This window comes from Leucoraja erinacea, chromosome 2 (genome assembly GCF_028641065.1).
Source record: "Leucoraja erinacea ecotype New England chromosome 2, Leri_hhj_1, whole genome shotgun sequence".
Taxonomy (NCBI): domain Eukaryota; kingdom Metazoa; phylum Chordata; class Chondrichthyes; order Rajiformes; family Rajidae; genus Leucoraja; species Leucoraja erinaceus.
In genome coordinates this window covers 119822758-119849140 of record NC_073378.1, presented here as the reverse complement: position 1 = coordinate 119849140, position 26383 = coordinate 119822758, and the positions used below count along the sequence as shown (strand labels likewise).

The following is a 26383-nucleotide window of genomic DNA, read 5'->3' as shown; positions in this document are numbered from 1 at the left end:
AGTGAATTGGCCTCCATTGCCTTCTATGGCAGATAATTCCACAAATTCATGACTCTCTGGGTGAAAAAGATTTTCCTCATAGTCCTAAATGGCCTACCCCTTATTCTTAAACTGTGACCCCTGGTTCTGGACTCCCCCAACATCTAGCCTGTCCAATCTCTTAAGAATTTTATATGTTTCCATAAGATCCCCTTCTAAATTCTAGTGATTATAAGCCCAGTCAGTCCAGTCTTTTCATCATATGTTAGTCCCGTCAGATTCAACTAAATTTAAAGTAGCTCTTTCTTCCCAAAACCCCTTCTGGCTTAAGTCCTCCCTCCACCACCTCCAGTTTAAATTCCATTTGGAATATTTTGGAGGACCAAAAACCCAAGAACCAAGAACCACCATCCCGGGATTCTATATTATCCTAGTTTCACTTCCACTCCCTACACACTGGCGGCAATTTACAGTAGTCAATTAAACTACATACATATTTTGGAGTGTGGGAGGAAACCAGAGTGCCCGGAGAAATCCCACGCGGTCACAGGGAGAATGTGCAAACTCCACTCAGTCAACACCAGTAGTTGGGAAGGAACCCGGATCTCTGGCACTTTGAAGCAGCAGTTCTATCTCTGCACCATTGTGCGCTTTGTCAGATGGGTGTAGTATCCCGGCTTCACAAAGGATATCTGCCTGAAAATGTTAGCTTGTCTTCTTTTATGGCTGCAGCCACATGGAACCGCAGATGCTAGTTTACACGGAAAAATACACCAAGTGCGGGAATATCAGGTGAAGCAGCATCACTTATCGACATACTCTAGAGACATGACCTGCTGCATGACCTGCTGAGTTACTCCAGCGTTTTGTGTCTTTTTTTTCTCCTATAGCTACTATCATGACCTTCCAATATTTTGTTTCCATTTTACTTTGCAAAATGTAATTATTAAGTTCACAAACCTCTTCGTTCTGTGGGTTTTCATATCTTGTGGCAAAGTAACCTCACGGAACCATGACATTTGAGGGCGGCCATGGTTAAAGAAAATAAGTGGGGTGAGTGTGGGCCATTTTGTTCACTGGACGGTTTTAACTTTATAACTTGTAATACCTTCATTAGTTCAAAAGTTATAGGAGCAGAATTAGACCATTTGGCCCATCAGGACTACTCCACCATTAAATCATGGCTGATCTATCTCTCCCTCTCGAGCCCATTCTCCTGCCTTCTCCCCAGAACCCCTGACACCCGTACTAGTAAAGAATGTGAACTTGTTGCGATCTCTATGTTGCTGTAAACTAACATTAAAGCAAAGCCCTTGTTATAAAATGGTTACAAGAGTAGGTAAGTTCATATTTGGAGCAGATAACCAAAGATATAGATGGTGATGTGGAGAGATATAGAACAAATGAATGAAAGGTATGCAAGTACCAAAAAAGTAACGATGTTAAAGGAATCATGTTGGATGAGAACGAGAACCTGGTGCAATTTGGGCGGGGGAGGGATAAGGAAAGAGGGAATTCCGGGGTTACTTGAAGTTAGAGAAATTAATATTGGAGTATTGCGTACAGTTTTGGTCTCCTAATCTGAGGAAAGACATTCTTGCCATAGAGGGAGTACAGAGAAGGTTCACCAGACTGATTCCTGGGATGGCAGGACTTTCACATGAAGAAAGACTGGATAGACTTGGCTTGTACTCGCTAGAATTTAGAAGATTGAGGGGGAATCTTATAGAAACTTACAAAATTCTTAAGGGGTTGGACAGGCTAGATGCAGGAAGATTTCTCCCGATGTTGGGGAAGTCCAGGACAAGGGGTCACAGCTTAAGGATAAGGGGGAAATCCTTTAAAACCGAGATGAGAAGAACTTTTTTCACACACAGAGTGGTGAATCTCTGGAACTCTCTGCCACAGAGGGTAGTTGAGGCCAGTTCATTGGCTATATTTAAGAGGGAGTTAGATGTGGCACTTGTGGCTAAGGGGATCAGGGGGTATGGAGAGAAGGAAGGCAGGTACGGGATACTGAGTTGGATGATCAGCCATGATCATATTGAATGGCGGTGCAGGCTCGAAGGGCCGAATGGCCTACTCCTGCACCTAATTTCTATGTTTCTATGTTCTATATTCATACCACTGCGGTGTAAGTTGCCCAAGTGAAATATGAGATGCTGTCCTTCCAATGTTCGATTAGCCTCACTAACATTGGAGGAGGCCTTAAGGGCCTGTCCCACTTTCACGACCTAATTCACGACCTCTGCCGAGTTTTCCCTTGACACATACTCGCAGCATGGTCGTCACGAGGTCGTAGGTGGGTCGTGATGCTCGTCGTAGGTACTCGTGGCATCAAGTAGGTCGGGGCGTTTTTCTAGCCTGATGAAAAATGTCCACGAGTAAAAAAGGTTGTGAATTAGGTCGTGAAAGTGGGACAGGGCCCTTTAGATAGACACAAAAAGCTGGAGTCATTCAGCAGGACAGGCAGCAAATCTGGAGAGAAGGAATGAGTGATGTTTAGGTTCAAGACCTCACACTTTCCTTCTCTCCAGTGATGCCTGTCCCACTGAGTTACTCCAGCGTTTGTTTTGGTCTATCTTCGGTTTAAACCAGCATCTGCAGTTCCTTCCTACACAATGGAGGGGGCCTAGGACAGGAAGGTCAGTGTGGGAATGGGAAGGGGAATTAAAGTGTTTGGCAACTCGGACTTCACTCGCATTGTTGTCTGACCGTTCTTACTCTCTCTTACCTTTTCTGATGATGATGGAAGTGCCTCCTATTTATAGAGCTTCCATCTTTATTAAATTGAAATGATTGGACTTGGTAGATAATTCATTTTGACAGCAATTACAAGCCCATAGCCAATGCATAATTCATTGTTGATTGCTTGGATGAAAGTGCCTGTGTTAGGCTGCTGGTGCGCAGCCAGCTTGGGTTTATCCTCGACCCGTCCCACTGAAACAAATTGCAGCAGGTTTTATCCAGCAAAGTGATCACTTACGAGGCTGAGGATTTCAGGAGTCTGTGACCCAGCGTGCCCTGATTTAGTGCCAGCACAGCTGTCGTGATGGCAACTGATCCAGCCTCAAAATGCAGACATTTATTCTGTGTGCTTCCATTTAATGACGGCTTGTTTCCTCTCATTTGCAGGGGACATCACGCAGAAAGGGTATGAAAAGAAGAAATCCAAACTGCTCGGGGCTTACCTGCCGCAACCTCCAGGTATGTTAAGTCACCTGCAGAAAAAGCACAGCCATTTAAAACATCAAACCCAAAAACCCAAAAGGATTTGAGTATAGGAGCAGGGAGATTCTACTGCAGTTGTACAGGGTCTTGGTGAGACCACACCTGGAGTATTGCGTACAGTTTTGGTCTCCTAATCTGAGGAAAGACATTCTTGCCACAGAGGGAGTACAGAGAAGGTTCACCAGACTGATTCCTGGGATGTCAGGACTTTCATATGAAGAAAGACTGGATAGACTCGGCTTGTACTCGTTAGAATTTAGAAGATTGAGGGGGGATCTTATAGAAACTTACAAAATTCTTAAGGGGTTGGACAGGCTAGGTGCAGGAAGATTGTTCCCGATGTTGGGGAAGTCCAGAACAAGGGGTCATAGTTTAAGGATAAGGGGGAAATCTTTTAGGACCAAGATGAGAAAAACATTTTTCACACAGAGAGTGGTGAATCTCTGGAATTCTCTGCCACAGAGGGTAGTTGAGGCCAGTTCATTGGCTGTATTTAAGAGGGAGTTAGATGTGGCCCTTGTGGCTAAAGGGATCAGGGGGTATGGAGAGAACGCAGGTACAGGATGCTGAGTTGGATGATCAGCCATGATCATATTGAATGGTGGTGCAGGCTCGAAGGGCCGAATGGCCTACTCCTGCACCTAATTTCTATGTGTCTATGTAAAAAAGAAATGTGAAGTAAATGGTAGCTTGCCGAATGAACATTAGTTTGAATTTGCGAAAGACTCAGTTGAAATGGTAAATATGTATGCTGTTATTTTAAAAGTGGGTTTTAAGTTTATTTGCATTATAATAAGAATGTAATAACTGGAGGTTGTTATACTGTGTATATGAGTGGTTTTCATTCACAAGCATCGGAAGAGGCCATGGCCTATGATGTCTGAGCCTGATAATTACTAGTTTCTAAGTGTCCCCCCCCCTGTCTAGTTTCAGTAAAAACACTGAATTAAGCACTTGAATCAACTAAATTTTATTTTACCAAAAGAGCGTCACAGATCACACCCTGTACATATCCCACCGCGGGTTTGATCCTTGCGTCTAACTGTTCAAGCCCTCTAGGCCTCGTGCCAACAGAGGCACTCCAGAAGGGTACACGGTACTGAGCGCTAATCCAGAAGATCGACCCTGAGCCTCGTGATCACGGACTTTTATATTCCCAGCGTACTCGAGGGCCGAACAACACGGGCGTTGTCTCTTAATCACCCAATTACAAATATCGATTAACCCCATACATAACAGGCATTCCCCTAACCCAATGATACAACAATTCAATACATTGTATTCACGACGGACTTCGAGATGAAGTTAACTTGGAAACATTTACCCTGATTAACGGAACTCCCAGACAAGGCTCAACACCTCATCCAATCAACACAGAGTCAGACTCTGCAACATTATTTACAAACTGTTTACAAAGCCCTGGTCTGGTTTGCAGCCACCCAATCCATTCTATGCATTTAGCACCAGATTGACAGGGTTTGCAAGGCTTCCCATTCTTTGCTTGCAAATTGTATCTAAGTTCCAGACTCCCTGGCACCTCTCGCAGCCTATCCCAGCTCTGCAGAGAGCAATTCCAATTTGACCAAATCTCCCAGCAACCCTGAAACATAACCCCATTTTGACGCCCTAGCTGGTCCAATTTAGCCAGGATTAACAAGACGACCATGATGCTAATTGCTGATGTTAATATGCATCTCAGCAGTCCATATCCCTTCATCCCCTGCCTGTTATTGTGTCTGTTTAGATACCTCTTAAACATTGCTGTCGTATTTGCTTCCCCCTCGCATCTACCAACAGTGCGTTCCAGGCACTGAACATGAGAAGCTCTCTGACGAACATGATTTCCTGACTTTTATACTTAACACCATGACCAATAGAGGCAAGCATGCTGCATGCCTTCTTCACCACCCATTCCAGTTGTGTTGCCACATTTAAGGAGGGATGGACTTGATCCCCAAGATCCCTCAGAACACCTATGCTCTTAAGGGCCTTCCCATTTACAGTAAAGTGTAGGAAGGAACTGCAGATGCCGGTTTAAACTAAAGATAGACACAAATAGCTCATTGGGTTTAATACCGACAAGTATGTGGGGTTGCACTTTGGAGAGGCAAATGTACGAGGGAAGTTTACAGTAGATGGAAGATAGATACAAAAAGTTGGAGTAACTCAGCGGGACAGGCTGTATCTCTGGAGAGCTCTGAAGTAGGGACTCAACCCGAAACGTCACCCATTCCTTCTTTCCAGAGATGCAGCCTGTCCCGCTGAGTTACTCCAGAATTTTGTGTCTATCTTCCATTTACTATTTGCCTCTCCAAAGTGCAACCCCACATACTTGTCAGTATTAAACCCCATCTGCTATTTCTCTGCTCACATTTCTAACGGCTCTCATCCTGCTGAATACGTTGACAACCATCCCTACTTTCTCAAACTATGCCAATTTTTGCATTGTCGGCGTACTTACTTCATCAGCCCTCCTACAATAGACCATAGGTGCAGGAGTAGGCCATTCGGCCCTTCAAGCCAGCACCGCCATTCAATGTGACCATGGCTGATCATCCCCAATCTGTACCCTGTTCCTGCCTTCTCTCCATATACAAGTCAAGTCAAGTCAAGTTTATTTGTCACATACACATACGAGATGTGCAGTGAAATGCAAGTGGCAATGCTCGCAGACTTTTGTGCAAAAGACAAACAACAAAAGCAACCAAACAAATTATAAACACAATCATAACACACATATTATTTTACATAATAAATAATAGAAGGAAAAACGTTGTACCCTGACTCTGCTATTTTTAAGAGCCCTATCTAGCTCTCTCTTGAAAGCATCCAGAGAACCCACCTCCACCACCCTCTGAGGCAGAGAATTCCACAGACTCACAGCTCTCTGTGAGAAAACGTGTTTCCTCGTCTCCATTCTAAATGGCTTGCTCTATATTCTTAAACTGTGGCCCCGAGTTCTGGACTCCCCCAACATCGGGAACATGTTTCCTGCCTCTAGCATGTCCAAACCCTTAACAATTTTACATTTTATACAAATATACGTTTTCATCTAATCTTCAAAAACGTTGAGCATTGTTAATAAGTAGGAGATGCTGAGTGATGAGCAACCTACAGCAAGTCCATTTATTATATGAGCAGAAGGGGACAGTATAAGAAAAAAGAACTGTATTTGTTCATTTGCCACCCGTGCATGCTCTGTCATTCAATGAGATGGTAGCCGAATCTTTACCTTAGTGACACTATCTCGGATGAACCCTAGGTCTGTTAGTTCCTTTTACGTCTGAAAATCTAAGAGCATCATAGTAAAGACCCAAGACGAGCCTTCACTGGCTCAATTATGTGGCTGTGATATTTTACAGACGTTTTGTAGGGATTTTAAAATAACAGAAATAATAAGTCTCCAATGTTTAATGTTCATCTGATAATGACGTTGCATGGCTCAGTTGATGCCAAGATAAGGATGACACGTACTCCTTTGTATCTATAAAGTGATGGATACCAGAAAAAATAGACTTCTGCTAACTTCCTAAAGCATTCAAAGACATCCACATTGTCAACTGCTCCATTGTCAATGCCAGCACAACATTTATCCAAGCCAAAATGAGCCAGTCAACTTGCTACATGTTCCAAATATAAGTTGGGGACATTTGCCCTTGTCCCACTTAGGAAACCTGAACGGAAGCCTCTGGGGACTTTGCGCCCCACCCAAGGTTTCCGTGCGGTTCCCGGAGGTTGCACGTGGTTGCCGGAGGTTGCAGGTAGTGGAAGCAGGTAGGGAGACTGACAAAAACCTCCGGGAACCTAACGGAAACCTTGGGTGGGGCACAAAGTCTCCAGAGGTTTCTGTTCAGGTTTCCTAAGTGGAACAGGGGCTTTAAGTCACAAATTTCTCCTGAGTCCTTGAAACCTGTTTAACATGTATGGGGTTCAAGCTCAGAGTGCGATAGAATGCCTCAACTTATCTGCTCGAGTGCGTCTACATAACACTGGTTGAGATAACACCATCCAAGATGCTGTAGTGTGTCAAATCGACTGGCTGCACAAGGGGAATTCACAATGGGTGAGTTTAACAGCAGTTTTCTCCCTGATAACCACTACCACTAGTTCAGTTCAGTTTGGTTTATTGTTACCTGTACTGAGGTACAGTGAAAGGCTTTTGTTGCGTGCTATCCAGTCAGCAGAAAGACAATACATGATTACAAACAAACTATTTACAGTGTATAGATACATGATAAGGGAATAACGTTTAGTGCAAGGTAAAGCCAGCAAAGTCTGATCATGGATAGTCTGAGGGTCACCAAACGTATCTGTCACACTTTGAATGGCGAAGGAAATAGGCAATTTCGTGTTGATGGCTAGTTAGCATGGCAACAACAGCTTGGCTCAATTGCAATCGTGTTGATGGCTAGTTAGCATGCAACAACAGCTTGTTAAGGTTCATATTCCTTGTCACTTTCTTTCACCTCAGTTTAGTTTATTGTCATGTGTACTGAGGTACAGTGAAAAGCATTTTGTTATGTGCTAACTAGTATGCGGACAAACTATACATGATTACAATTGAGCCGTCCACAGTGTGCAGATACATGATAATGGGAATAACGTTCAGTGCAAGATCAAGTCCAGCAAAGTCTGATTAACAACAGACCGATGGTCTCCAGTTAGGCAGATTATTAGCTCAGGACTGTTCTCTACTTGTTGATAGTATGGTTCAGATGCCTGATAACAACTGGGAAGAAACTGTTCCTGAATCTGGAGGTGTACGTTTTCACATTTCTGTACCTCTTGCCTGATGGGAGAGGGGAGAAGAGGGTGAGACTTGTCCTTGATTATGCTGCTGCCGTTACCGAGCAGCGTGAGGTATAAATGGAGTTAATGGAAGGGAGGTTGTTTCGTGTGATGATCTAATAACTTTTCTCTATTATCCCATTTCCTGTTAAATCCATATACACTGTTTGCCTCAACTATTCCACTTTACAAATATGTCTCCTGATTTCCTGCTCCAGTGTCAGTTATGAACATTAAACAATGAAAACTATTTTTGTCTGAACTCTGTTGGCTTTTGGAGATTGTAAATTTGGCAGTGATGGATCTTACTTATGGGATGTGTTCCTGACAAGTCTAACCTTCACCCTGCACACTTGGGATTATTGTGTATTGAAGAAAGTCTGGCGGGGAAGGCTTTGACGGGGTATGGAGTTTTGAAGGCAATAAGATCAAGTGTTATAAATAGTTAACAGAAATACTTCTTTCTTTTTAAAATTCAAGTTTGTGAATAATTGGGCACGGTTAGCTCATCCTATTAATAAACCAAAGTATTTTTTAAGATGACAACAATTATTTTTAATGATCACTGCAGAGATCTCCATATAGATTTTTGTAATATTACAGCAGATTTCAGGTTACAATCGATCTCTGCATGCTTTATTTAGCACTGTTATTTGCTGGATCGTTAGCAGTTCCAAGTTTACAATTACATCAAATATTACAGTAAGTCGTTCTAAACTAATAGCACCTGATCATCTGAAGAAGGGTCTCGACCCAAAACGTCACCCATTCCTTCTCTCCAGAGATGCTGCCTGTTCTGCTGAGTTACTCCAGCATTTTGTGTCAACCTTCGATTTAAACCAGCATCCGCAGTTCTTTCCTGCACCCGATTGTCTACTTAGTTTAGACACTTATCTGAACGTCCTTAAATGTAGGTTAATTTCAAAATTTACATCTTTCTTCCTGTTACGAATTTCTAACTTCACATCTCCAGCCTGTTATTTTTTTTTATTACTTAACTTTTATTTTGCTGTAGGATGTGCATTTTCGCCTATAGATAGGTGTAAAATATGACATACTTTGCTAGTCTTTTATTCTTCTTTGCTGCTTTCAGAAGTGGCAGCAACTAAAAGATTTCTGATCTTTTCAAATGATGCAGCCGTGCTGCTGATATGCACTCAGGACGTTGGTTCAGTCTAGGGAATCATACAAGCCAGACAATAGCCAGTGAAACCATCTGCACTCTAATCTGTTTTTATTGAATATTGTTGAAGTACTCCAGGTGAAGGTGGGAGCTACTTGAAAGAGGAACAAATATATCATGACCAATCTATATTAAAAAGCTGATTTGGCCATCACTGGAGTATTGTGTCCTGTTCCTTCAGAGAAGCGGCAGAAGAGATTTATCAAGATCTTAAGGAGAAGGGAGGACTGGAGATTCTGAGGTTGTTCTCATTGGAAGGAATGAAGTTGTGGGGAAAACTGCTAGAGATATTCACAAACATAAAATCATCAACATGAGTGGCGAGAGGAGAAGCGAGTTCCTATTTTTGCACGAGTCAAGCCCTTGTAGGCTTACAGCGCCAGAGGCCAAGGTTCGATCCTGACCATTGGTGCTTAAGAAGGAACTGCAGATGCTGGAAAATCAAAGGTAGACAAAAGTGCTGGAGAAACTCAGCGGGTGCGGCAGCATCTATGGAGCGAAGGAAAAAGGCAACGTTTCGGGCCGAACCCCTTCTTCAGAGGGTTTCAGCCCGAAACATTGCCTTTTTCCTTCGCTCCATAGATGCTGCCGTACCCGCTGAGTTTCTCCAGTACTTTTGTCTACCTGACCATTGGTGCTGTCTGTACGGAGTTTGTACGTTCTCCTTGTGACCCCATGGTGTTTCTCCGTGTGCTCCAGTTTCCTCCCACACTCCAAAGACGGACAGGTTGGTAGGTTAATTGCCTCAGTAAAAGTTGTAAATTGTCCCTAGTTTGTAGGGATTACTGGTTGGCGTGGACTCAGTGGGCCGAATGGCCTGTTTCCTTGCTGTATCTCTAAACTAAACTAAGAGAACTCGCATTCATTAATTGAAGCTGATTGGTAAGTGATCTAAAATTGGCATAAGGAGAAGATAAGGTACAGAAAAATGCTGGAGAAACTCAGCGGGTGCAGTAGCATTTATGGAGCGAAGGAAATAGGTAACGTTTCGGGCCAAAACCCTTCTTCAGACTGATAGGGGGTGGCGGGGAGTAGGAAGGAAAAAGGGAGGAGGAGGAGCCCGAGGGCTGGGGGATGGGAGGAGACAGCTCGAGGGCTAAGGAAGGGGAGGAGACAGCTCGAGGGCTAACAAAATTGGGAGAATTCAATGTTCATGCCCGCCGGATGCAGGCTCCCCAAGTGGAATATGAGGTGCTGTTCCTCCAATTTCCGGTGTTGCTCACTCTGGCCATGGAGGAGACCCAGGACAGAGAGGTTGGATTGGGAATGGGAGGGGCAGTTGAAGTGCTGAGCCACCGGGAGGTCAGGTAGGTTATTGCGGACCGAGCGGAGGTGTTCGGCGAAACGATCGCCCAACCTCCGCTTAGTCTCACCGATGTAGATCAGCTGACATCTAGAGCAGCGGATGCAGTAGATGCGGTTGGAGGAGATATCCTTGTTCAATACATACCAGGGCCCCATCCCCGACCTCTACCTCCGTTACATCGACGACTGCTTTGGGGCCACCTCCTGCACCCACACACAACTGACTGACTTCATCCACTTCACCATCAACTTCCATCCGGCACTGAAATACACCTGGACTATTTCCGACACTTCCCTACCATTCCTTGACCTCACTATCTCCATCGCAGGTGATAGACTCCTGACCGACATCCACTACAAACCCACTGACTCCCATGGCTATCTGGACTACACTTCTTCCCACCCTGCCTCCTGTAAGGACTCCATCCCCTACTCCCAATTCCTCCACCTACGCCGCATCTGCTCCCAGGATGAGGCGTTCCACACCAGGACATCTGAAATGTCCTCATTCTTCAGGGAACGGGGATTCCCCTCCTCCACCATAGATGAGGCTCGCACCAGGGTCTCTTCCATACCCCGCAACACTGCTCTCTCTCCCCATCCCCCCCACTCGCAACAAGGGCAGAGTCCCCCTAGTCCTCACCTTTCACCCCACCAGCCGTCACATACAACAGATAATCCTCCGTCAGTTTCGTCACCTCCAACGTGACCCCACCACTCGCCACATCTTCCCATCTCCCCCCACGTCTGCCTTCCGCAAAGACCGCTCCCTCCGCAACTCCCTTGTCAATTCTCCCCTTCCCTCCCGTACCACCCCCTCCCCAGGCACTTTCCGTTGCAACTGCAAGAAATGCAACACCTGTCCCTTTACCTCCCCCCTCGACTCCATTCAAGGACCCAAGCAGCCGTTCCAGGTGCGACAGAGGTTCACCTGTATCTCCAATCTCATCTACTACATTCGTTGCTCTAGATGTCAGCTGATCTACATCGGTGAGACTAAGCGGAGGTTGGGCTATCGTTTCGCCGAACACCTCCGCTCGGTCCGCAAGAACCTACCTGACCTCCCGGTGGCTTAGCACTTCAACTCCCCCTCCCATTCCCAATCCGACCTCTCTGTCCTGGGTCTCCTCCATTGCCAGAGTGAGCAACACCGGAAATTGGAGGAACAGCACCTCATATTCCGCTTGGGGAGCCTGCATCCGGCTGGCATGAACATTGAATTCTCCCAATTTTGTTAGCCCTTGATGTCTCCTCCCCTTCCTTAGCCCTCGAGTTGTCTCCTCCCATCCCCCAGCCCTCGGGCTCCTCCTCCTCCCTTTTTCCTTCCTACTCCCCGCCACCCCCTATCAGTCTGAAGAAGGGTTTCGGCCCGAAACTTTACCTATCTCCTTCGCTCCATAGATGCTGCTGCACCCACTGAGTTTCTCCAGCATTTTTGTGTACCTTCGATTTTCCAGCATCTGCAGTTCCTTCTTGAACACATAAGGAGAAGATACTTTGGTTATTGAATGGTTGTGGGTCTGAAATGCACCAGGGATGGTATAGGAAGCAGAATTACCATAACGTTGAAAGATAATTGAGAAAATCTGAAATGAGGACCTAGGTGAGAATGAAGTAGAACCAGTTTGTACACCGAGACAATGTCAGAACTAAAGACAGACAGACCAACTGAACGCTGGAGCCAAAAGAGGGTTCTCAACCTGAAACGTCACATATCCATGTTCTCCAGGGATGCTGCCTGACCCACTGAGTTACTCCAGCATTTTGTATCATTCCTTGACAGAACACAGTTTAGACCACACTTGGAAGGCTGTGCGCATTGTATGTTTCTGCATAAGCAGACAACCTGGCGGAAAGGCTGCCATTAGCTTCACCGAGCCTCTGAACTCAACATGGAAAGTTTCCACAAATATCAAATATTTATCCCCAGCTGGTAATGCTAAAAGTGCCACCATCATCCTCTCTGCTTCCACTGCAGTCAGGAGAATGATTTTAATAATTTACTTTCATGCTTCTGTGCCACTGTATGCTGAGTTTAATGTTTAAACCCATGCCCTCTAATTAAAAAAAAAATACAGTGAGAGGGGAGAGATTTAAGGGAGACTTTGGGGCAATGTTTTCACCCGATGGGTAGTCCATATCTGGAATGAGTTGCCAGAGAAATGCATAGAAGTGTATACATTTGTGACTTTTAAAGGACGTTTGGTCAAATATATGCATAGGAAGGATTTGGAGCACTGTGGGCCAATGCAGGCACATGGGAGCAGCCCAGTATCTGGACAAGGTGGGCCGAAGTGCCTGTTTCTGCGGTATTTAGTTCTATGACTCTGGGATTCGACAGACAGGGAGTAGATTTCCTCGTGCTAAGCAGAGCATTTTAACTTCTATGCATCACGGATTGCTTTCATTTAAGGTCACAACAATTCAAAGCAAAGAAATGGGTAATCATTACAATACTAAGATATATTGAGTATTTGGTCCATGGATTTAAATCACACATGAAGACTCCTAGTCTTTGACAGGCACATTGTATAACCTCCAAAAGTACAATGCAACAATGATCTACTGCATTGAAGTCTCCCAAAAGCTTAGAATATGTATTTGTCTGGCCAAAGGCAATGTTGTTAATGCGAATCGTTGAGTCTAATAAATATTTTGCAGCAGAGTACAAAGCCAACATTTTGTATCCACTGCAATAATTCTCAGTTTTGCTCATACATTTCGTTCATCAGTGTCGGCTGATTATTATTTCTGCGGCTCTACGAGTAGTATTTTAATTTATGACCAGGTGCATCACAGACACAATTGCACATTGATTTATTTAACTGATAACCAAGGACAGGGCAACAAATAAACAGAGCACATTATTCTTATGCCATGATTTAGGGCAAGTGCATACAATTATTTGAACAACAAACCAGTTGGGGATATTAGATTAAATACCCAATGAAAAATAAGCAGGTATGGTGTTAATGCAATGCCATAAATTAATTTCCTATAAGCCAATGGCAGGGGGTGATACAGCAGGGGGTGATATAGTGGCATAGAGGTCCCTGTCTGGGTGGAATCAATTATTCACGTGCAAACTGCAACCAAAACTGCACTGATTTAGTGAACCTGTTTTTTCCGCCTTCGAGTTTTTGCTTCTCATTTTTAAAAAGCATTTGCTAAGGTGCCACAGGAAAGGTCACTGCACAGAAAAAGGGCTCCTGGGATTGTGGATACTGTACTACTGAGGATGGGTTATAGAGAACAAACAGAAAGTTATACATGCGCGTTGGCAAGATGTAACCACTTTTATGAGTGCTTTGGGATGAGTGCTGCAGCCTAAGTATTTACAGTCCATACTAATTACTTAGATGAAGATACTAATTGTCATTTAGTAAGTTTATTAGTGTCACAGGGAGAATGTACACAATAAGTTTGTACATTCTCCCTGTGATTGTGGATTTCCTCCGGATGTTCCAAATTCATCCCACGTTCCAAAGACATGTGGGTTTGCAGGTCAATTGGCTTCTGTAAATTGCCCCTAGTGTGTAGGATAGTGCTAGTGTACAGGTGATGGTTGCAGACTTGGTGGGCTGAAGGGCCTGTCTCCATGCTGCATCTCTAAACTAAACTGAAATATGTTTGAGGCAGAAGTAGACTGGATAAGCAAGTGGATGAAAGGTTACTGCTGCAGTACAGGAATGTGGATCATAGGGGCTTGGGTGATAGGAGTAGAATTAGGACATTCGGCCCATCAAGTCTACTCCGCCATTCAATCATGGCTGATCTATCTCTCCCTCCCAACCCCAATTCTCCTGCCTTCTCCCCATAACCTATGACACCCGTACTAATCAAGAATCTATCTATCTCTGCCTTAAATATATCCACTGACTTTGCCTCCAGAGCCTTCGGTGGCAGAATTCCATAGATTCATCATCCGCTTGATCCTAAAAGAACGTCCTTTAATTCTAAGGCTATGACCTTTAGTCCTAGACTCTCCTAACTGGTGGAAACATCCTCTCCACATCAACTCTATCCAAGTCTTTCACTATTCTGTATGTTTCAATGAGGTCCCCCGCTCATTCTTCTAAACTCCAAGCGACTACAGGCCCAGTGCCGTCAAATGCTCATCAACTGTTAATCTACTCATTCCTGGGATCATTCTTGTAAACCTCCTCTGGACCCTCTCCAGAGCCAGCACATCCTTCCCCAGATATGGCACCCAAAATTGCTCACAATATTCCAAATGCGGCCTGACCAGCGCTATATAGAGCCTAAGCATTACATCCCTGTTTTTGTATACAATCCCTCTCGAAATAAACGCTAGCATTGCGTTTGCTTTCTTTACTACTGATTCGGCTTGCAGATTAACTTTTTGGGAATCCTGCACCAGCACTCCCAAGTCCCTTTGCACTTCTGATTTCTGGATTCTCTCCCCATTTAGAAAATAATCTGCGCCTTTATTCCTACTAGCAAAATGCATGGCTCCACACTTCGCTACACTATATTCCAGCTGACACTTCTCAGCCCACTCTCCCAACCTATCCAAGTCTGCAGAGTCCCTGCTTTCTCTACACTATCTGCCCCTCCACCTATTTTTGTATCATCCGCCAACTTGGCCATTAAGTCTTCAATCCCCTCGTCCAAATCATTCATATACAACGTGAAGAGCAGCGGGCCCAGCACCGAGCCCTGTGGAACTCCACTAGTCATTGGCAGCCAAGCAGAAAAAAAACCCTTTATTGATACTCTTTGCCTTCTGCCGTCCGGCCAACCTGATATCCAAGTTAGTATCTGCCCTTTGATACCGTGGGCTCTCATCTTCCTTTGCAGCCTCCCACGTGGCACCTTTTCAAAGGTTTCATGTGGAGTTAAGGTTTGCCAACAAAGCAATTCCACATTAAATACCACCTCACTAAGGGCGGCACGTTGGCGCAGCAGTAGAGTTGCTGCCTTACAGCGTCAATGACCTGGGATCCAACCTGACCACTGGCGCTGTCTGTACGGAGTTTGTACATTCTCCCTGGGATCCGTGTGGGTTTTCTCCAGGATCTCTAGTTTCCTCCTACACTCCAAAGAAATACCATTTTTTAGGTTAATTGGCTTGGGTTAATTGTAAATTGTCCCTCGTGTGTGTAGGATAGTGTTAATGTGCGGGGATCGCTGGTCGGCGCGGACTCGGTGGGCCGAAGGGCCTGTTTTCTCGCTGTATCTCCAAAATAAAATAAACTAAACTAAACTAAAGCATGAAAACTGTGGATCCAGCCATTCCAATCAACCCTTGTGGTTTTGGCCACAAAAGAATCAATGATCTCCTAGTTCTCTTCAATATGTTTCAAATGGATTCAAGTCCAACGTACGACTTTGTGAGGGCAACATAGTGTACCATCAAAGACAACGGATGGATTTTGCTCTGGCTGCAATAGTGAGAGAATTGCCATTGGACCAAGGTTCACTTAAAATGTGATTGGAAATGTTATGCATCAAAATGACTTCAAGTGTCTTTTTGATTCTATCACATCACCTTGTAAGGTGGAAGAGAGACCTATACTATATTAACAGAAGCTATTTTAAGGTGACCTGTCATCCATATGAATCATCGATGGACTGATTTTGTGTAATATCTACTATGTGGCTGCACACTGCAGCATTGGGTTTACCCTGCTAGAGCTGGGCTGCTTGGTCTTTACCCACAATTGAGCTTGGTGCAGCCTAACTTTGAGGGGAGAACAAAGGGGCATCAGCTGAAGGAAAAGGTGAGGATATTGAGGAAGAGACAAGTGCTGGAGTTAGTCATCAGACACATGATCCCGATGTTGGGGAAGTCCAGAACAAGGGGTCACAGTTTAAGGATAAGGGGGAAATCTTTTAGGCCCGACGTGAGAAAAACATTTTTCACACAGAGAGTGGTGAATCTGTGGAATTCTCTGCCACAGAAGGTAGTTGAGGCCAGTTCATTGGCTATATTTAAGAGGGAGTTAGATGTGGCCCTTGTGGCTAAAGGGATCAGGGGGTATGGAGAGAAGGCAGGTACAGGATACTGAGTTGGATGATCAGCCATGATCATATTGAATGGTGGCAGAAGGGCCAAATGGCCTACTCCTACTTTCTATGTTTCTATGAGCACAAATGTAATTCTATAATGGGACCTCAGTGAAATAGTCTGTAATAGAACGGGTTTGGCTGCAGAGTTGGGGTGGCACGGTGATGTAGCAGTAGAGCTTACTGCCTTATAGCGCCAGAGACCTGTCTCTGGGTTCGATCCTGACCACGGGTGCTGTCTGTATGGAGTTTGCACGTTCTCCTCGTGACCTGCATGGGTTTTCTCAGATTTCTTCAGTTTCCTCCATGTTTGTAGGTTAATTGGCTTGGTATAAATGTAAATTGTCCCTAGTGTGTGTCGGATAGTGTTAGCGTGCAGCGATTGCTGGTCGGTGCAGACTTGGTGGGCTGAAGGGCCTGTATCTCTGAAACTAAAAGCTAAAGTTCTGGCAAAAATGCCCATGTAGATGAACAAGAGTCATCCCTGTAGACACTGAGGTAACTAACTTACAATTAATCCAGTCCTGGCATTAGCTCAGAGTTTAGAATGAGTGAGCTCAGAGGAGATGAGTTATCCCAGTTCCGACAAGGAATATATCAAAATTAAGTACACAATTGAGACTAAAGTGATAAAGTTACCCAGTCAAGTGACTAAATCCATAATGACTCAGCATCACTGAAAAATATTGATGCATGTTACCTTCAGAGGAAATGAAACGTAGAAACATAGAAAATTAGGTACAGTAGTAGGCCATTTGGCCCTTCGAGCCAGCACCACCATTCCGCATGATTAGGGCTAATCCGCTAAAATCAGTCCCTGCTTTCTCCTCATATCCCTTGATTCCATTAACCCTAAGAGCTGAATCTAACTCTTGAAAACATCCAGTGAATTGGCCTCCACTGCCTTCTGTGGCAGAGAATTCCGCAGGTTCACAACACTCTGGGTGGAAAAAGTTTTTCTTCATCTCAGTCCTAAATGGCCTAACCCTTATTCTTAAACTGTGAACCCTGCTTCTGGACTCCCCCAACATCAGGAACATTTTTCCTGTATCTCTCCTGTCCAATCCTTTAAGAATGTTCTGTTTCAGATCCCCTCTTACCCTTCTAAATTCCAGTGAATACAAGCCCAGTCGACCCATCCTTTCAATGTGGTGTGATGTGGTTGTATATGCCTGTTTTCTCCTATTAGGCCCCATCCAATCAATCAATCAATCAATCAATCAATCAACCTTTATTGTCATCTTGCAAGCAACAGTTGTACAGTGCAAAATGAAAAGACGTTTCCCAGGGAATACCGGAGCATCGCACATGAAATTTAAAACATTTCACACATAATAACAATAAAAACAATCCAGTTCCTGATGGAACAGTATAAATAGTTAATAGCAGGTAAAACTGCAACATTAAAATGTAGTAAAACCAATCATAAAAATGTCCGGGGCAGCTGATTTGAGTGGCCAGTGCCAGTTATTAAAGTGTCCGTGCCAAGCCTCAGAATCAGGTGACTGTGAGTACAGAGTGACTGTTTAGCAGCCTCACAGCCTGTGGCAGGAAGCTGTTTAGCAGTCTTGTAGTCCGGGCTTTAATGCTCCGATATCTCTTGCCTGATGGCAGGAGATCCGGGTGTATGTGGAGGGGGTGCAGTTTGTCCTTAGCTATTCTCTGAGCTTTTTTCAGACAGCGGGTCTGGAACATTTCTTGTACCGAGGGTAGGGAGACGCCAATGATCCTCTCTGCTCCCCTCTTCTCTTCTCCCATCCCAGAACCTGTCCCAATGACTTTTAAATGTTGTAATAGTACATGCCTCCATGCCCAGCTCTGGCAACTTGTTAGAAATATTCACCACACTCCTTTAAATTTCTCCCAGAGAGTCAGGGTCATAGGGTCATACCATACCAGATCATACCAGAAGCAGGCCCTTAGGCCTAACTCATCCACACCAACCAAGATGCCCATCTCAGCTGTGCATGGTTGACCCAAATCCTTCTAAACATTTCCTATCCAATACTTTTTTTGTGTTTTTTTTAATCTGTTTCAACCACTTACTCAACAGCTCGAGACAAATGTGAAGTCGTGCAGCTTGGTAGTAGGAATAATGGTGTAGACTATTTTCTAAATGGGAAGAGAATTCCGAAATCAGAGGTGTGAAGGGATCTGGGACTGCTAGCACAGGATTCCCCAAAACGTAATTTGCAAGTTGAATTGATGGTAAGGAAGGCAAATGCAATGCTAGCATTTATTTAGAGAGGCCAAGAATACAAAATTCAATTCAATTCAATTCAATTCAACTTTAATGTCATTGCACAAATACAAGTGTGGGTACAACGAAATGCAGTTTAGCGTCAGTCCGTAGTAGTAGTGCAATATAGAAATAAAAATAAAAATACAGAATAATCAAACAATGTGGACGGATCTATCGGCGGGACTCCGAGTTCAGCAACGTGATGGTATTATTGTAGAAGCTGTTCCTCATCCTACTGGTACGAGACCAGAGGCTCCTGTACCGCCTCCCTGATGGGAGGAGGGCAAACAGTCCATGGTTGGGGTGGGAGGGGTCTTTAATGATCTTCCCGGCCCGTCTCAGACACCGTTTTCGGTGGAGGGCATCCATGGCAGGGAGCGGGGCACCGATGATGTACTGCGCGGTTTTCACCACCCGTTGTAGTGCCTTCCTGTCCGCTATGGTGCAGCTGCTGTACCATACCGTGAAGCAGGTGGTCAGGATGCTTTCGATGGTACAACGGTAAAAGTTGGTCAGGATCTGGGGGGACAGGTGGGCTTTCTTGAGCCTCCTCAGGAAGTAAAGGTGCTGCTGTGCCTTTTTGATCAGCTTGGAGGTGTTGAGGGACCAGGACAGATCCTCCAAGATGTGTACCCCGATGAATTTGTAGTTGGAGACGCGCTCCACCTCAGTCCCGTTTATATGGATGGGGGTATGTCTGCCCCCTCTGATCAGACCGCATTTGGGGTATAGTGAGAAATATTGGGCACCACATCTGAGCAAGGATGTGCTGGCACTGCTAGAGGGACCAGAGGAGGTTTACAAGAATGATGTCAGGAATGAATGGGTTAACGTATGATGAGCGTTTGATGGCACTGGGCCTCAACTCACTGGTGTTTCGAAGAATGACGGGGGAGCTCTTTAAAACTTACCGAATAATGAAAGGCCTACAGTAGATAGTGGATGTGGAGAGAATGTTTCCACTAGTGGGAGAGTCTAGGACCAGAGGTCACAGCCTCAGAATTAATGGACGTTCCTTTAGGAAGGAAATGAGTAGGAATCCCTTTAGCTAGATGGTGGTGAATCTGGAATTCATTGGCACAGAAGACTGTGGAGGCTAAGCCAATGGATATTTTTAAGGCAGCGATGGATGGATTCTTGGTTAGTACGGGTGTTAGGGGTTATGTGGAGAAGGCAGCAGAATGGGGTTAAGAGGGAAAGATAGATCAGCCATGATTGAATGGTGGAGAAGACTTTATGGGCCAAATGGCCTAATTCGGCTCCTATCACTTATGAACATGAACTTATTCATACACCCTTTGTATGAAAAATTTGTTTGTCGGATTCCTGTTAAATCTTTCCCTGCTGGACTTAAACATATGCCCTCTATTTCTTGATTCTACAATTGTAGGAAAAAATACTCTGTACATTCATCCTGTCTATGCACTCACATTTTTCTATATCTCTATAAATCAGCGTTCTATGCTCCAAGGAATGGAGTCCCAGCCTGCCCACCTCTCCATGTAACTCAGTCCCTTGAGTCCTGGCAACATCCTTCTTAATATTTTTTTTATATCCTTTTCAGTGAGTTGGCAACTTTAGTATAACAGGGTGAGTGACGACAGAAGTCCAATTACAGCGTCACCAACCTTTGTACATTTGCTACGTAGCATTCCCAATTCTGTGCTCAATTCTCTGACTGATGAAGATCAGCATGTCCAAGAGTCTTCTCCACCACCTTATCCACCTGTGATTGTGCTTTCAAGAAAGTGTGCACTTGTAGTCCTTTATCTTCTCCGTTCTACAACACTCTGTGTGGCCGTACAGTTCACTGAGAAAGACACACTTACCAACACCTTGCACCTGTCTGAATTGGTGTTGGTGCACTTTCTTGGCTGTGCACTGATATGTTTGTTTAGTTTAGTTTAGTTTAGAGATACAGTGCAGAAACAGGCCCTTCGACCCACTGAGTCCGCACCGATCAGCGATCCCCGCACATTAACACTACCCTACACACACCAGGGACAATTCTGTTTACATTTATACCAAGCCAATTAACCTCTAAACCTGTACATCTTTGGAGTGTAGGAGGAAACCGAAGATCTTGGAGAAAACCCATGCAGGTCACAGGGAGAACTTACAAACTCTGTACAGACAGCACCCGTGGTCAGGATCGTAATGTGGGTCTCTTAGAAACATAGAAACATAGAAATTAGGTGCAGGAGTAGGCCATTCGGCCCTTCGAGCCTGCACCGCCATTCAATATGATCATGGCTGATCATCCAACTCAGTATCCCGTAACTGCCTTCTCTCCATACCCTCTGATCCCCTTGGCCACAAGGGCCACATCTAACTCCCTCTTAAATATAGCCAATGAACTGGCCTCGCCTACCCTCTGTGGCAGAGAGTTCCAGAGATTCACCACTCTCTGTGTGAAAAAAGTTCTTCTCATCTCGGTTTTAAAGGATTTCCCCCTTATCCTTAAGCTGTGATCCCTTGTCCTGGACTTCCCCAACATCGGGAACAATCTTCTTGTGCTGCAAGGCAGTAGCTCTACTGCTGTGCTTGCAGAAGGAGGTTTTTTTTTCGCTCTGAGGATCGTTGGTTTCTTGAACTCCCTTCCTCCACAGTAGAAGCGATTTTTGAATATTTTTAAGGCAGGGATGTGACTTGATAAACAAGCGGGTGAAAGGTCACTGTTGTGCTGCAGGAATGTGGAGATGTGGTCACTATTCGATCAGGCATCATCCTGCTCAATGATAGAGCAATCATGAGGGGCCGAGTGGCCGACTACTGTTCTTAGTTGCAATGGTTATATTGGTCAAGAAGTGATAGAGTTGAAGGAATTCATATCCATTTGTCTAAGTTGACAGCAATGCAGTGGAATTCCACTTAAGATACCACCTCAAACGTTGAAACAACTGATCCATCCATTCCAGTCTGATGATGATAGACACAAAGTGCTGGAGTATCTCAGCGGGTCAGGCAGCATCTCTGGGGGAAAGAGACCCGAAACGTCACCTACCCTTTTCCTCCAGAGATGCTGCCTGACTCGCTGAGTTACTCCAGCACTTTGTGTCTATCCTTGGTATAAACCAGCAACTGCAGTTATTTGATTCTACATTCCAGTCAGTGTGTGTTGGTTTTTGTCACAAAGGGATCAAACATTTCCTTGTTGTCGTCAATGAGTCTTCAAACCAGATTGAAGTCTGACATGTACTTCGTTGTGAGGGCAACAGAGTGTACCATCAAAGGGAAGAGATAGATTTTTGTTCTGGCTACAATAGTGAGAGAATTACCATTGGACTAAGGTTCACTTAGCATGTGATTGGAAATGTTACGCATTAAAACGGCTTCAAGTGTATCACATCATCTTGTAAGGTGGCGGAGAGGCCGATACTATATTAGCAGAAGCTATTTGAAGGTAACCTTCACCACAATGAATCATCGATGGATTGATTTTATGTAATATCTACTATGTGGCTGAACACGACAGCATTTATTTTACCCTGGTAGAGAAGTCACTACATTACTGGCTTGACACACTATTGAAGGGCGCAGACTAATTTGGAGGACAGAGTAAAGGAGTATCAATGGAAGCAGAGGGTGAGGTTTTTGAGGAAGAGGCAAGCACTTTCATCTGAGTGTTGGAGTCATCAGACCCTTGAACAATTTTATAATTGAGTCACGGCATCTCAGTGAATTAGTCTGCAAAGGAATTGTGTCTGTATCCAGAGTCGCAGTACGTCAGAAATGTCCATGTCGAACTAATGACTACAGTAAGAGTCATCCCTTAGGCACTGAGGCACCATACAATGAATCCCGTCCTGGCATCATCACACAGTTTACAATGTGGAGTGAGTCAAGAGATAATGACATCCTCATTTCCGACAAGGAATACATCAAAATGAAGTACAATGAAAATGAATACATCAAAATGAAGTAAGACTAAAGTGACAGTATTGAGCCAGCCAACAAACTGAGCCTGTAGTGACTCGGTTAAACTCAAAAAAGTGTTTATGTGTGTATCCTTCAGACGTAATGACGTAAGTGTGATGTGGATGTACATTCTTATCATCAGAGGACAATGATGCCCTATCATCTGTGGACGTTGCTGTTTGAGTTAGGGCTTTTGCAGCTCACCTCGTCCACACTGACTGTGAAGCTTATAGGTGGGGACGTTGCAGTGACTGCGCCTGTCAGCAAAGCGTTAGTCTTTTCAATTTTTAGTGTGTTTTAAAGTATGTTTTAAAGTGTGTATTTAATGTTCCTTTGTGTGTTTTGTGTGGGGGGTGGTGTGGGGGGGTGTGGGGGAAACCGCTTCGGTCGCCTCCTCCACGGAGAGGCGACTTTTTCCAGGTCGCCTCCCCCATGGCCTAACAACGAGGATCGGCGCGGCCTTTCCCGGAGACGCGCCCGGGGCTTCAGCGGCGGGCGCAGCATGGACTCTCGGCGTGGCGCTGGCGAGCCCTCGCTGGGGCTCGCTGGAGGGGAGCGCTCCGTTTCGCTGGTCCGCGGAAGCCAGCAGCCTGAAGCCGCGGTCTGCAGAGCTCCAGATGGCGCGGCGTCTACAGCCCGGGATCCCTCGTGGGGGACCCGGGGGAAGAAGAAGCCATCACTGCCGGCCCGCGGCCAACTTCTACCGCGGGTCCGGCATGGACTTACCATCACCCCTGGAGGGGAGCTTCGACCATCGGCCCTGCGGTCTGCGGTGCTTCTGGCTGCGGCGCGGCGGGAACCTTAAATCTTCGACCGCCGGCCTGCGGCCTACACCAGCCTGAAGCCGCGGTCTCCGGTGGGGAAGAGCCGATCCTGGACTTACCTTGACTTTGACTTTGTCCCTTACCATCTGGACGCCCGCAGCAACGGCTGCGGAGGGTGGAGGTCCCGACCACGGGGGAAAATGGAGGAGGTCTGGCCAAGTTCTGTGCCTTCCACCACAGTGATGAATGCTGTGGTGGATGTTTGTGTTACATTTGTATTGTGGTTGTGTGTTCTTTATTATTGTACCGCTGCTGACAACCCAAATACCACCGACCCTGGTTGTGTGGCAATAAATTCAATTCAAATTCAAATTCAATTCAATTCAATTTAATAATTCAATTCAAATTATAGAAACATAGAAACATAGACATAGAAAATAGGTGCAGGAGTAGGCCATTCGGCCCTTCGAGCCAGCACCACCATTCAATATGATCATGGCTGATCATCCAACTCAGTATCCCGTACGTGCCTTCTCTCCATACCCCTGATCCCTTTAGCCACAAGGGCCACATCTAACTCCCTCTTAAATATTGCCAATGAACTGGTCTCAACTACGTTCTGTGGCAGAGAGTTCCAGAGATTCACCACTCACTGTGTGAAAAATGTTTTTCTCATCTCGGTCCCACATTATCTATGTTTAGTTTAATTTAGTGTAGAGATACAGCGTGGAAACAGGCCCTTCGCCCACCGACCAGCGATCCCCTGCACGCCGACACTATCTCCACACACAAGGGACAATTTTTTACATTTACCAAGCCAATTAACCTACAAACCTGTACGTCTTTGGCATGTGGGAGGAAACCGAAGATCTCGGGAAAAAAACCCACGCAGGTCACGGGGAGAACGTACAAACTCCGTACAGACAGCACCCGTGGCCGGGATCGAACCCGGGTCTCCGGTGCTGCACTCGCTGTGAGGCAGCAGCTCTACCGCTGTGCCACCGTGAATGCTTAGACCATTTGCCCACATTACGCCATGTCCCTCCACTCCTTTTCTATCCATATACCTATCCTACGACTTTTACATTGTAGAATGGTATATGCCTCTACTGCTTCCTTTGCCAACTGATTCTATATATTCACCACCAACCTTAACATTTCTCCCATAGTCAGAGTCACAGTGCAGCATAGAAACAGGCCCTTCAGCCCAACTCATCCATACTGACCAAGATGTCCATCCAAGCTTGTTTCATTTGCTCACATTTGACCCAGATCCTTCCGAACAATTCCTATCCGCATACCTTTCCAAGTTTGTTATTTAATGTTGTTTTGTACTTGCCCCAGCCACTTTCTCTGGCATCTCATACTAAATGTTCACCACCCTTCTTTAAATTTTTGCCCTCCCACCTTCAGCCTGTGCACTCTTGACGCAACTCCGCTGCCCTTGGGGAAAAAGGATTCTTACTTTCTGCCCTATCCCTGTCCCTTATAACTGTGTAAATCTCTCGAAGCGCATCCCTTTGTCTCCTACAATCCAGTGAGGATAAACAGAGGCATGTTAAACATGTTCTCCTTATAACTATAACCCTCCATTCCCTGCAACATACTGATGTACAAAGTCCAAGAGTAGCTCAGCAGGTCAGGCAGCATCTCTGGAGAACATGGATAGGTGATGTTTCAGGTTAATTTACTCCAGCACTTTGTGTTTTTTGCTCAACGTTTCATTTCATTCATGAAACCTTGCCCAAAACCCCCCACATCTCCAGCCTCACCGACTACCTGCCAGTTGCACTCACACCAGTGGTGATGAAGTGTTTTGAAAAACTGGTCTGGGGTCATATCGCATCACTCCTGCCCCCAACCAGTTTGCGTACAGAGCGAATAGATCTACAGAGGACGCTGTAGCCACAGCCCTCCATGCTGCACTGTCCCACCTGGAGCAATGGGGGAGCTACGTGCGGATGCTCTTTGTGGACTACAGCTCTGCTTTTAATACCATCCTTCCCCACAAACTGGTGGACAAACTGGGGTACCTGGGACTTCCACACTCCACCTGCATGTGGATAAATAGCTTCCTGTCAGGTCGCAGCCAGAGAGTCAGAGTGGGCCATCACACATCCACGACCCTCAGCCTCAGTACCGGCTCTCCACAGGGCTGCGTACTGAGCCCCCTGCTCTACATCATCTACACACATGACTGCACCCCCGCCCACCACAGCAACACCATTGTCAAATTCGCGGATGACACTACGGTGGTGGGATTCATCTCTGGGGGGGACGAGTACGCCTACCGGGATGAGGTGGAGCAGCTGACAGTGTGGTGTGGAGAAAATAACCTGCTCCTCAACACCTCAAAGACCAAGGAACTCATAATAGACTACAGGAAGAAGAAAACGGACATGGTACCATTAATTATCAGAGGGGACCGTGTGGAGAGGGTGGCGGATTTCCGCTTCCTGGGAATCCATATTGAGGAGGACCTGACGTGGAGCGTGAACACCTCTGCGCTGCTGAAAAAGGTCCAGCAGAGACTGCACTTCCTGAGGGTGCTCAGGAAGAATAACATCAATCAGAGACTGCTGCTGTCCTTTTATCGGTGCTCCATTGAGAGCATCCTAACATACTGTGTATGCGTGTGGTACACCAGCTGCACAGCGGCTCAGAGGAAAGCGCTCCTGAGGGCCATTGACAACGCCCAGAGGATTGTCGGCTGCCCTCTCCTCACCTTGGAGGACTTGCACAGTTCCCGCTGCATCAAAAAATCCCAGAGTATTATAAAGGACATTTCCCACCCCGGACACTCCCTGTTTGAGCTGTTGCCGTTAGGCAGACGGTACAGATCTACAAGGACAAACAGACTTAAAAACAGTCTTTACCCCACTGCTATAAAGGCACTAAATGTAGCCGCCAAGGAACGCAGGGGCGATACAGACTAAGGGACTG

General features: G+C 45.5%; 1 protein-coding gene across 5 annotated transcripts in view; it reads left to right on the top strand.

Moving 5' to 3' along the window:
* The window catches only part of LOC129714836 (disco-interacting protein 2 homolog C), a 540592-nt gene that overhangs the window by 287230 nt on the left and 226979 nt on the right, over positions 1 to 26383 (top strand). For all 5 annotated transcript variants that reach the window (XM_055664689.1, XM_055664698.1, XM_055664678.1 and 2 more), the window contains one exon: positions 3115 to 3186. In XM_055664689.1, the coding sequence (XP_055520664.1) occupies positions 3115 to 3186 (72 nt within the window). The remainder of the gene's footprint in view (positions 1 to 3114; positions 3187 to 26383) is intronic.